This window comes from Podarcis liolepis (assembly GCF_965112155.1).
Source record: "Podarcis liolepis genome assembly, chromosome: 1".
Taxonomy (NCBI): domain Eukaryota; kingdom Metazoa; phylum Chordata; class Lepidosauria; order Squamata; family Lacertidae; genus Podarcis; species Podarcis liolepis.
Window position 1 is genome coordinate 92631743 of NC_139554.1, and position 13347 is coordinate 92645089.

Below are 13347 nucleotides of genomic sequence, written 5' to 3' on the forward strand. Positions count from 1 at the left end.
AAAATGTTTTGATGAATAATAGGGAGGGTGGCAGTTCTTACTTAATATAATTTTCTCTCTCCCCAGAATGCCTACGTGAATATAAATCGCATCATGTCGGTTGCATCCAGGCTTTCAGAGGCTGGCCATTATGCATCTCAACAAATTAAACAAATTTCTACGCAGCTAGATCAAGAATGGAAGAGCTTTGCTGCAGCACTGGATGAGCGCAGCACTATACTAGCAATGTCTGCTGTGTTTCACCAGAAGGCTGAACAGGTGTGTAATTTTAGTTTATTTGGGATTTAGGTCTTGTTGAGAATATTATCGATACCATTAATTCAGCTGGTATCTTGGCTCTTTTCTTGGTGATGTGTTACAAATAGGGATTCAGTTTGCGGATTCACCAAGCTCAAGGAAAGACAGGAACTAGGGAAGGGGGGAAAACAGATCCTACATCACAGAGAAAACAAGGAATCATAGAGAGAGAACATTGAGGGATTTTGCAATCTGCCATAAAAGTGGGGCCCTGCTGATCTTTCATTGGCAATGGAAAACTATGCTTCATGTAGGTACGGTCATACTTTCCCCCCATTTCCCTGCAGTGGAAGGTCAGCAGATCGGGACATACCAGAGCTATCCCATTCTCAGCTGCAAGATTACAGAGGAAGGACCCATTGTAGGACCCTCCTACTGAAGGTGGCTTCAACAGAAGCATGGGCATTGATGCAGTAGTGTTTTGTGAAGGTGTTGGGAGATGCCCTGGTGGCCACTCTAGCAGAGGAGCATTGGGTGAGAAAGCAGCCAAAGTAGCTGCTGATCATATGTAGTGAGCAGTGATGAAAGGAGGAGCCCAGAAGCTTTTGTGCTTCATAGGCAAGAGCAATACAGGCCTTAATCTATCCAGCCAAGGTAGGGGAGGTCACTTTCTTCCCCAGGGAGGAAGTGTGAAAGGATACAGTGGTGCCCCGCAAGACGAATGCCTCGCAAGACGAAAAACTCGCTAGACGAAAGGGTTTTGCGGTTTTTGAGCTGCTTCGCAAGACGAATTTCCCTATGGGCTTGCTTTGCAAGACGAAAACGTCTTGCATTTTTTGCAAGTTTGTTTCCTTTTTCTTAACACCGTTAATACAGTTGCGACTTGACTTCGAGGAGCAACTCATAGAACGCGGTGTGGTAGCCTTTTTTGAGGTTTTTGGTGATTTTTGAAGCTTTTCCAAAACTTTTCCGACACCGTGCTTCGCAAGACGAAAAATTCACTAGACGAAAAAACTCGCGGAACGAATTAATTTCATCTTGCGAGGCACCACTGTACAAAGAGGGATTCTGTTCTCCTGAGTTCCCTGGTCCTGTTGCTTTAGGCTTTTAAGGTCCTTCAAATGTCTAGGGAATGCCAGGCTTTCTGGGCAGAATGTGGGCAAAACAAGTTCCTGTTGTAAGTGGAAGCTGGAAGAGACCTTCAGTATAAAGATTAGGTCACTGCGCAGGACCAGTCTGCCCTTGTGAAAGATGCAGAGGCATTTGGCTATAGAGAGGTCGCTGAGTTCGGATATTCTCCAGGCTGATTTGACAGCCAACAGGAAGCCTACCTTAACCAAGAGGAGCTTAAGGGAAACTTTGCTGAAATTCTGTATATCTGGGTATGTTTTGTTATTCTTTTCCTAGCAGTCATCCTTTCCCCTCTTCAGACATGGCTATCTGTTTACAAATAAACAAAAAAAAAAACCAGGCAATTTTCTTATTTCTTCTGTACTTCTTTTTTAAAAAAATGCTTATCTTTTTCAATCTAGGGGATTTTACATTTTGATTAATGCCTCTTTATTTTACGATCTCATTTCCAAATATTAATTTACGCCTAATTTATCTGATTTGGCCAAGAATTCTCTTCCTCTTTTTCTATTTCATTTTTGTAGCATATAATATGTGAAAGCTGTTTATGCTAGTCTTTGAGAAGTTTGGCAGTACAGTATTTTAATCTGAAAAATCATATTTGATTTTCTTTAACACTCTCATGTAGGTTGTTTTGGATTCCCTCTCCTATTCATGGGCAGATCTATACAACTAGCATTCAAGATTCAGGTCTAGGGCTGATTTGGGCATGGTAATTGTTTGTATGAAGTCTCAGGGCTTTAGGCTGAATTCTTCAACCGCTTAGTCTGCAAAATCTGATGAAGTGTAATGCTCCATAATCTAGTATACCACCATCCTCCTTAGCAACTCACAATTCAAACTTAAAATGCAAAAAATCACTGTGCCACATAAATGTTACTACTTCCACATATGAAAAAAATAGCTTAATATAAATAAACTTTTATTGGTTAACAAGGGAAAATAACGAATGGGCCTTTAGTGTGGTCCAGCAGGACAGTTGCAGTTATCTTGTAATTAATTAAGTTCTATGATATATACTACTAAGTAATCAGTAACAAATTAATAAAGGTCAAATGTTCTGGCTAAAATACTTCAGCTTCTGAATCTTAGTCTCAGTGGTAAAGTTGATTGCATTTCTAAAAGTTGCTTAGGATCAGACTCTGATGTGACCCCAAAAGCTCAACGAGTCTGTGCTTTATACCTTGTACTTCAAAACCAGTTAAAATTACTCCCCATACTGGTTACCCCTTTGTCAGGGAAGAGTTAGAGTTAGATGTTTCCAGTTTCTCAAAGGGAGAAAGCTTTCCACAAGGGGGGGGGGAGAGCAGTGAATCTAATAGAAGAGAGCAACAGGAACAACAGGGAGGGACAGGATGTTCCCAGGAAAGGCAAGGGTTAAGTTCTAGCTCAGATTTGCAGGAGGGGAGATACAAGCCAGCTCTAGTGAGGAGGTTAGAAAAAAGAGCAGAGCGTTTGACATTTTGAGAGTGGCTGGTCATGGAGAAGCAGAGCTCAGAAGGTATCTGAAATAAGTGACTCTGAGGAATAATAGTTAAGAACCGTTTATAAGATTGTTTTGTTAATACGCAATAAAAAGTTATAAGAAGAACAAGAAGCGTTTGTGTGGTGATCTGAAGAGGACAACGACCAGTCCTGACACCCTTTGTATGAGTAATCCCACATGCAGTTGGATTCTCCATGCCAGCACAGGCATATTATGGCTTTTTCCTCGACTGCAGTATTTTATTACCTCTTTAGACTACTTTTTGTTATTTCTGGAGTGTTCTGTAAGAATAGATTATAAACCTTGTTGTTAGCCAATTTGAGCACATTAGTTGGGACATAAATATTTGTAATAATAACCAATAAAATATCTTAACGGAGAGTTGTGTTTTGGGAAGGCGGGTGTATTGCCAAATGTCATGATGATATACTCTGTTGAAACTACTTAACTATCATGGGACTTAGAACTGCCAGTTGGAGTAATTTCAAGCATTTCCACAGGGCAGCTGTAACAGCTCTGTGATCCTCAAAATCCACACTGTGCCTCTCTTCAGATCAGCTGGTCTCATCCCCATGTGCATTGTGTGTAGTAATTTAAGGACTAGAACTGGGGGTGCAGTCTGCACCGTGCCAGACTAATAGTACCTTTCCAGACTGATAGCAACGTGGGATTCCCTCACTCTTAATGCTTGTTAAATGGCAATACTTGTTAAATGGCAATTTCTTGGACTTTCTAGTGAGTCATGAGTAGAAATGTCAGGTGCAGAGGCACATTCTTAGAGATCACAAGGAAACACAGAGACAAAGACAGAAATACCTAAATGGTTTAAGCTTTGACAGGACAGCTGTATCAGCCGCATTAACATGCCTAACTTTTAATGGGCCCTCTCACTTGGGTTAGAAAGCAACTGGAAAAAAGGAACCCTGTCTTGAAATAAAGGCTGATGGACAGTTACCAGAGTCTCTCAGGACAGGAATTAAAGTGGGTAGGAGAATTTGAGTCCAACTTGCTACTCATTTGGATTAAAAGAGACATTTGTGGGAGGAAAGGATTGGTTTGGAGCCAGCAAACTCTCAAGTGCCTGGGTGGGTTGGGGGCTGCAATTATCTGACTAGGCTTGCAGTTCCATCAGCTGGGAGTCTGGAAGTGAAATGTGTAGTCTGCTCTTGTTCTTCTATTTAGTGAAATATCCTGTTGACTCATCGTCTTATAATTTAGAAGATCAACTCCCTGGTGTGCTATGAAAGTTAAGGCAGGAGCCAAACAGTAATTCCCAGAAAATGATTCCCCTAAAATTGAGTTTGTTGAACTTTTGTGTTCCTAAGTATGTTTACTCAGAAGTAAGTCCGAGATCACTGGAACTTACTCTCTAGTTAAATGCGCTTAGGATGGCAGCCTTCACATTGTGTGGTGTCTTAATCTCATGATGTTTCTTCTCTTTTCTGTTAATAAAATTATATTCTATATTTCAGCTGGGTTTCTTTTAATCTCATGTGCTTTAACTTCCAACTCTAGCTCTTTTCTCTTACCTAGTAACCAGAATACCCTTTGTGGAATACTTGTTTCTATTTCTTTCTAAGGTGGTTGCTGTTTTAAAACATACAACATATCTTACAGTGCCTGATGCTTACAGACACATTTAGACCATTTACAAACTGTTGCACCTGCAGTTTATCTGAGCCAGGCATAAGCTGATTGAACCCTTGGGAAGCACTTTATAAATATTTATCAAGTACATGAGTGACTTTGTTCTTCTTTGTGGTCATATCTGAAACCAGGTTGCTTCCAAGTTATCCCCAAAGAAATTTTTTTGAATGCCCCAAATAAAATTATTTTGACTGCATTGCCTTCTGACTGACATGCAATGACTTGGAAAGAAAAAACAGTCCAGGGAGTAGTTGTGATGATAGGAAAGAACAAATTGAAATGCTTGGAAAATGCTGTATAAATGAGGATGTGGGGGGGAGTTTATCCCCACTTAGGTGCAAATGCATGACACATGTATTCATACCCCAAAAGTTCATTTAAGTTTACATACCTAAACTTTAGCTTCACTGCCAGAATCCTTAGACACTGAAGTTTAGGAATCTAGAGGGCAGGAATTGAGAACCATGCAATGTAATACTGCCTTTTGGTGATCAGTAGGTGCAAATCCTTTCCTGTTTCCCCCCACTTCTGGTTTGATAACCACAGTACATCAGTGGGGAAAGTACACACTGAAAAGCAAAAGCAATCTAAAAAAACTCCAAGCATTGTTACACTTAATTCAGCTAGCTTGGTTGAGCCATAGGAGTCTTTTATGCTAAAGTGGCTTCCCCGTCGTAAAGCTGTTGGGCACAGCATATGCTGAGCTATGCTTATGATTCATAATAATCGTGCTAATGTGTTTAGGTTGGGGAGGACTCTGCTCAGGGTGGGGTTGAGATGGGGTTAGCCACTGTGACCTTCATGTCCTTTCAGGCTCCTAATTCTAAGACACCCTTGATAAAAATGGCAAACTTAACAGGAACTCTTTGGTCGGTACACCTCAATAGGTACAATGCTTAAAGCATTGCCTAAGCAAGGCAGAGGGGGGAAACTTCAAAGGTGTTTTTTATATTACTCAAATGAGGCAGTGTAGCTACTATATAATTAGCTGTTCTTTTTATTGATAGGTGTTTAAGCATAGCAGAATGAGCAAGAGGGAAAAAAAGACTAAGAGAAACAGGAACATTAGGAAAGAGTAATGCGGTGGGATTAAGAGTGTGTGGAATCTTTCCTGGTCTGCATCCGTATTGGAATTGTTTTTAATATGATGTTACCGTTTTATCACTTGTTTCCAGTCCTGGCCTCCTTTGGGAGGAAGGGCAGGATATGAAATAAATAAATAAATAAACAAGTTGAAGATGTGAGCTTGTTAAAAGGCACATTAATGTGTCACGTTCAGTTTGAACAAACAAACCAGCAAGCAAGAGAACGTCATGTTCAGAGAAAGCAGGGTCAGGATAAGCTTTGTAAGCTTATGAAAAGTGTGCAGGCTACATGGCCTTAGAACTTGCAAGCCTTCTCATTGCTAGTGTTTACTGTTTGGCACCACAGATTTCGCATCCTGGAAATCCCCAGTTCATTAAGAAAATATACATACAGTGGTACCTTGGGTTACAAACGCTTCAGGTGACAGACCCTGCTAACCCAGAAATAGTACCTCGGGTTAAGAACTTTGCTTCAGGATGAGAACAGAAATCATGCTTTGGCAGTGCAGCAGCAGCAGGCGGCCCCATTAGCTAAAGTAATACCTCAGGTTAACAACAGTTTCAGGTTAAGAACGGACCTCCACAACGTATTAAGTTCTTAACCCGAGGTACCACTATAGTTTCAGTGTCAACTGTACCTCACTGGTGTTGGCTAACATGTCTGTGGGTGATGAGTTTCCCTTTCTTAAGGCTCTGGAATTTCTCCATTGCCCCATAGTCATAAAAACTGCCCCTTGGTGTGTTTGCTTACCTCTCTATGAGATGCATTTAGTGTCCATATGGCAGGCCAAAAATAAATAAATAATACTTAACTAGATTTTTGAACCAGTTAAAAATGAAATAGTATGAGATGATACTACAAGAGCTCTTGGAGAAAAAGCAATCTTTTAAAAAGTGTTCTCCAGTAATCTTTCAAATTGGCTGATTCAATTTCAAATCAAGCTGCAGGGAGATTTTCCATCACTACTGGATGTTTTTGAAAGATTGAAGGTGGCCTAGCTCTGCTGCTTTAAGTATAGGGTGACCATATGCAAAGTTGGGCAGAGCTATCTTTAATAGTTGTGTAGAACATAGAATTTTGGCAAGTGTTGCTAATTATAGAGGGATGCTGAATCTGTCAATTTCTCCCCTTTTACATGACCTTTAGAGGGAGGTGTTGTTTCTTTTTGTTGTTGAAGTGATTGCTTGGCCTCGATTTTGTATAGTAGTGCTAAGATGTAGCCCAGTCCATTTCAACATGTAGCGTACTTCATGTAGAGATTGTCTTCTAGAAATTACCCTGTCAGTTGCACTAAGTTAATGGGTCACAGTTTTATCACTTAAGCTCTTAAAATGAAAGCTTGTGTATTCAGTTCAGACCAGCACTCCTTTTCTTCTTCTCATTCTGTGCTATCATGTGCTAGGATCTTATAACATGTTATAGGCATGCTCAGTGGGTTAGGTGCACCCAAGGGGCTATACAGCTTTCTTCTCTCTCTCTCTCTCTCTCTCTCTCTCTCTCTCTCTCTCTCTCTCTCAAAATAAATAAATAAATAAAATAATAATAAATAATAATTTTAAAAATCTGCATTCGCCATTCTGTTAGTTTTGAAACTCAGGGAGTTGTCCAAAACCATTGCAGCACTGACAGGTCAAGGGGCTGCTGATTGATTATCATAAGTTCTGTGCCCCCTTGGGTACACAAGTTCTGTGGATCCTGGTTTCCACTCAGAAAGTGAAACTTTGTTTATATGCTTGTTTGTCTCACTCACTCTACTTTTGATGTGCTGTGATGTGTAGTACTTCAAAATGGCTCTCCTGATAATTTTAATTATTATTATTTCCTCCTGCTGCTACCTGTCTATTGCATTCCTGTAATGTCCTTTTGGAATTTCTTCTTGCAGTTCCTTTCTGGTGTAGATGCCTGGTGCAAAATGTGCAGTGAAGGAGGCCTCCCCTCTGAAATGCAAGACCTTGAACTGGCCATCCATCATCATCAGTCCCTTTATGAACAGGTCACCCAAGCCTACACGGAGGTGAGTGTTTACGGAACAGACTTTAATAACCACTAGCAGGTTAGACAGTGAAAATTAATGAAAATTGTTGGATGTGCCTCTGAGGTGTGGAGGTATTACCCGAGTAATATGTAGGACATATTTATCTGACTTTTCGTTTCCATGCCGATTTGACTGTTTAAGCACCTTAACTAATGAGTCTTCTGTAAGCAGAAGTGGAACCGTCTGCATTGCAATCCAGAAACATCTACCCCACTTTCTCCCCAGAAAGCACTTTATAGTATTGCAGTCTGAGCACAATTATTAGAAAATAAGCCCACACAGTGGAACTTAATGTCTGAGTAACCATGCCCACGATTGTTCTGCAAATTAGGTACCAGGGCTTGGAATTCTAACAGTAATTAAGTGAACCTGTGGTAGAATCTCAGCAGAGGGTGAGCTATGTGACAGTCACATTTCAAATAGTCTTCAAAGGTTTCTTGTCCCCTGCTTCTGAAGACATTAATTCATTCTTGAAGTGATGAATATTCTCCAGTTTTGCTTGTTCATTGCATTATTGGTGAATTTTAATGATGCTTGCGCGGAAGGAACTCTCTTCAGTGGGTAGAGCTGCCAGATGATTATCCATATTAACCCCTCCTTCTTTAACTATTTTGTTAGTACTGTCTACGTCCAGCCTACTATTTTGCTCTCTTCTCAATATAATGAGTGAACATTATACTGAGTCACCTAATCCATGAAAAGCAGACTGAGAGGTGATGTGCCAGCTATCTTTAATTATCTGAAGGTCTGTCACGTGGAACATGGAGTGAGCTTGTTTTCTGCTTCTCCAGAGGGTAGGACCCGAACCAATGGGTTCAGGTTGCAAGAAAGGGTATTTTAATAAAGCATTAGAAGGAACTATGACAGTAAGAGCTGTTTAACACTGAAACAGACTCCCTTGGATGGTGGACTCTCCTTCCTTGGAAGATTTTAAGCAGAGGTTGAAGAACATCTGTCAGGGATTCTTCAGCTGTGATTCCTGCATTGCAGGGGGTTGGACTAGATGATCCTTTGGGTTCTTTCCAACTCTATGATTCTGTGTAACATTATTGTGATCTTAGCTGCCTGCAGTTCTAGATTGCACAGTAAGAGAAACTGTGAAACGCTAGACAGCCACCACTGTCAACTTCTGGTCTAAATAACCATAACTACCACAGTGTGTTACCTACACAAATTAAAACCCAAACTCTGTTTTGCTTAAGTAACATTCTCCAAATAATTTGCACCAAGTAATTAAAAAAAAAATTTAAAAAAATTCTATACTGCTTTATATAATAAAAATCTTAAAGCGGTTTACAGATATATAATTAAATTGTATATATCCCTAGTACAGTGGTACCTCTAGTTACGAACTTAATTCGTTCCAGAGGTTCGTTCTTAACCTGAAACTGTTCTTAACTAGAGGTGTGCTTTCACTAATGGGGCCTCTTGCCGCTGCTACACCGCCGGCACATGATTTCCGTTCTTATCCTGGGGCAAAGTCCTCAACTCGAGGTAACTCTTCCAGGTTAGCAGAGTTTGTAGCCTGAAGCGTTTGTAACCTGAGGCGTTTGTAACTCAATGTACCACTGTAACTGTGAAAGAGATGATAGAAGTACAGAAGAAGAAGGAGATAATAACTTGTATAGCTGTTGTTTTTTAATAGTGTGGATAGGGGTCATGATTATGGCAATAAAATGAGTCACCATACCAATAACATTTGGGCTATTGGGTTGGCAAACTGAAAAGTTTGGGAACTTATGCCCAAATGCAGGGCATGTATTGTATACACATTATCTTTAAAAAACCAAATCCTTAATTGACTGCTGGAAAAACAAAAACAAAGTTAATAAAAGGCATTATATGCATTTTAAAAATAAAATAAACTCTAAGCAGCAGTGCAAAAATGCACATGTGTGTTCCCTAAAAGTAAGCCAATTTAGAACTCTAGGAGAAAAACTGATCTCTTTTCGGGTTTCCTCTGATGATGTTTGCAATTAGCAACCCAATTACAATTTGAACTGAGGGGAGAATGAATTCACCCACTAGTTTGATTGTATAGCCCCATTTTCAACTTATGATACAATACACACTGCAAAGCTGCTCTATAAGTGTATTTTAACCTTGAACAATCCTTGTAAAATGCAAATCACTGACATAAGACGTACATGTATTTTTACTTCTTAAAGGGTGCGCTGGAAGGCTTAAATGGCAGGTAGCTGCTTACTTTCTAAATAATTCTTTCAAAACCCATTCATTCATTTGCAGGGACTTTCAGGACTCACATAATTCATGTTCTTTTTCTTGGTGTTTCTATGATATCTATAACAACATTATCAGAACAATTTTTTTAAAAAAGCACTGAAGAAAAGCCATTAAACCAAGTATGGATTCCCACTGTGTTCAAAATAAAGTAGTAAATACTGTATGTAACAAAGTACCTAGTGAAGTTCTAATTTGCTTGAATGTTTTCATAATAGGCTTGAAGGAAAATGTTTTAAGTACACTCTTTTGGGTGTGAGCCTGCTGTGTTGCATCGGTATAAATTAATGGCAATTCCATTTTCCATATACAGTTTTCACCAACATTACAGCTTAGAACAACCCCCACTTATAGGCAGTTTTTAAAAGGAAACACTGAAGAGAATTCACCCATGTTTTCTTAAGAAGAAAGTGAAGTTTGTGAATTAAGTGTCTGAACCTTAGGAATAAATATCCTTCTGAGTTTGCCTTTTCACAGGGAAAGAAAGAAAAAAAGTGACCCCATTTAATTACATATGTATTTTTAAAACACAATTACCTGAACAATTTTATAACATTAAACTTGATGGATTCCCCCCCCCCTTAATCTTACAGGTAAGCCAGGATGGAAAGGCTTTGCTGGATGTCTTACAGCGTCCCTTGAGTCCGGGGAATTCAGAATCTCTTACTGCCACAGCTAATTATTCCAAGGCTGTTCACCAAGTTTTGGATGTGGTCCATGAGGTCTTGCATCACCAACGGCGTTTGGAAAGCATCTGGCAGCACAGGAAGGTCCGGTTACATCAGAGGCTTCAACTTTGTGTTTTCCAGCAAGATGTTCAGCAGGTAATGTAATTTCTCAGGCATGTGAAACTGAAACTTGGAGATTAGTTCATTGTGGCCTGAAAATTGGCTTGGAGTTTCATCTGGAAAGCCTCATGAAACAATATTTCTATCACCTGATGCTGTTAGGCTGATATACTGAAATATAAAACAGCTTTCATAGACTTTTACCATATCATGTGCCACCATTAATTACAAAATTATTATAGGGAAGCTTTTAGAAATTATTTTGGAATTTGTCTTTGTGAGTAGGTAATTAGCTGTCAAACCACTGTCTATGCCTGAAGGACAGTTAATTGAAAAAAGCAACAGTGAGAGTGGAATAAATTATATCCCTAGGTTATTACCTAGATGATTTCAGCATTATATAATCACGAGGGGTGTGCAGAAAGTGAACTGGAAATCATTGTTTACCTTTCCTTAGAATATGAGAACTATGGCACATTTGTCAAAATTGACAGGCTGTTGAGCTGGTTTTTACATGACATGCCTGGATTAATAAACCATGGAGAAGTATCCAATATTGTTAATTTATTTCTCTGCGTTGATACTGACCTATTTGTCTTATGAGGACCATGGAAGGGTGATGTTGGCAGATAATGGCACATACAACATTTAAATATGAGCAGGTGGATGAACTCTGGATGTTATGGTTGACATTATTAGATCCAGGTGTTGCCAGAGCAGACATAGGAAAAAAGTTGCACTAACCAAACCATAGTCTCTCAACTGTAACCTCACCTCCTCACCTAGAAAGATCAGTGTCAGTATTACAATACTTACAGGGTTATTGTAATGATTGTGACAATATAATGTTGGTGAAATGTTTGAACATTCAAAAGCTCAGTTAAATTCTACATATCATCATGAACATCACCTTCGGCACCACTTCTGTAGGCTGCCCATTGTCCCCACCACAGCTGTTATTTAAGATATCACGGCTGCCTCTAAGACCGCTATCTTCTTTTTCCCAACTTTCTTCCCCTTCCCTCAGCAAGTAAATGTTCACATTTAGGAGTTATTGTGTAGAACCAATATGTACGAGAAACACAGAAACCAATATTGATTCAACAAAACTGGGAAATGTGTCTTTAATCCTTTCTAAATACAGTGGTAAGGAAATACCCTTTGTTTCACCAGAATACAGAGACAGATGTTTGTGTTTTCAATTACAGTATTGATTTGGTTCTCAAACCTTTACACTAATCTTGCAATAAGATCTGCATGTTTTGAGAAGGCATAAATGTCACAATGCATATATTTCGGTGTATAGTGCTACAAATTGCTGCCAGTGGCTTAGCTTCTATGCCTGTACAGATTTCTACATAAATGGAAGTTTATATTATAAGAGTAGTGATGGTAGATCCACACATACTAGCGATACATTGTGAAATGTGCTGTCCCCTACCCAATCTGCTGATGTATGCATGCACAACGGAGATGGTATTGCTAAGATACTGTACATTGCAAAACCAGACCCATGCCCACTTATCTGTGGCATTATATCACTATGTTTTCAGGATTGCTAGAAATGACCCCATGAACCATGATTATATATTCATTTTATAGGTCTCCTCAACGGCAGTGAAAAATACATGAAACCCATCGATAAAAAATTAAACATGTAAAAATAACCTCAAACACATAATCAGAAAGAAACAAAGCCACATTATAACCACAAAACTGCAGAGCACATTTTTTCTGTTCCAGAAACCTTTTAACTGGGGAAAAGATAAGTTCTCCATCCTCCAAGTTCCTGAAGCAGGACAGTGCAGCAGCCAGACAGACCTAGGCAGGGAGTTCCATATGATGGAGCATAGGATTATAGGGAGCTGCCTTATGCCAAGTGAGACCATTTTTCAATCTAATTTAGCACTGTTGATGCTGACTGGTAGCAACTCTCTTGGGTTTCAGGCAGGAGTCTTTCCCACTGGATATACCAGTTACTGAGCCTGGGACCTCTTACATGCAAAGCATGTGCTTTGTCATTGAACTATGGCTTTTGGCACCTCTATAAAGAAACCTCAATCCCGCCTTGCCTCATGTCTATGCATTGTCAGGGGAGGGGGGGCAGCATGCATATGAAAGACATGATGTGCTTGCATGTTACAGGAACATGTGCAAATCCCCTTTCAGACATCTCAAGTAGTACAGCATGTGTTCACTTTGCGTCCATCTTGGGTATATTATCCCTAGAAAGTTGGAGAGGATTCTGGTGGGAAGAGGGATACTAGGTCTCAGAATATGCTCTCCCCCCTAATATTTCAAGCATAAGCAAAATGAAGAAACCTCAGTCTCAGGGTTACTAGTATTGGTATCACAAACAGACACCAGTGGACTCGTGGTGGATGCATTTTGACAATGTCTTTTGAAGGTTTTGAAGATGTGGCAGCATCTCTGTCCATAATTAACAAATGAGTTCTTTTTGGTTCTAATCACTGTTTGATGCAGTAACTGAGAAAAGCCATCTTGTAAGTAGGTCTCTTATACTACCTGGGGATAAAGGGGTGGAGGTGGGTAGTGAGAATATGTGAGATATAGATAGATGGAGATTTGATCTGCCATTCAGTATAAGGTAATATTTGCCAGAACTGCAGATATTGGTGATACAAGGTGGGACCTGCATCATCATCATCATCATCATCATCATCGTGATGGTGATG

The 13347-nt window shown here is 39.7% G+C and overlaps 1 protein-coding gene across 12 annotated transcripts in view; it reads left to right on the top strand.

The window, feature by feature from the left end:
* KALRN (kalirin RhoGEF kinase) overlaps positions 1-13347 on the top strand; it is a 513896-nt gene that overhangs the window by 298116 nt on the left and 202433 nt on the right. For all 12 annotated transcript variants that reach the window (XM_083487460.1, XM_083487445.1, XM_083487444.1 and 9 more), the window contains 3 exons: positions 67-258; positions 7470-7601; positions 10457-10687. In XM_083487460.1, the coding sequence (XP_083343586.1) occupies positions 67-258; positions 7470-7601; positions 10457-10687 (555 nt within the window). The remainder of the gene's footprint in view (positions 1-66; positions 259-7469; positions 7602-10456; positions 10688-13347) is intronic.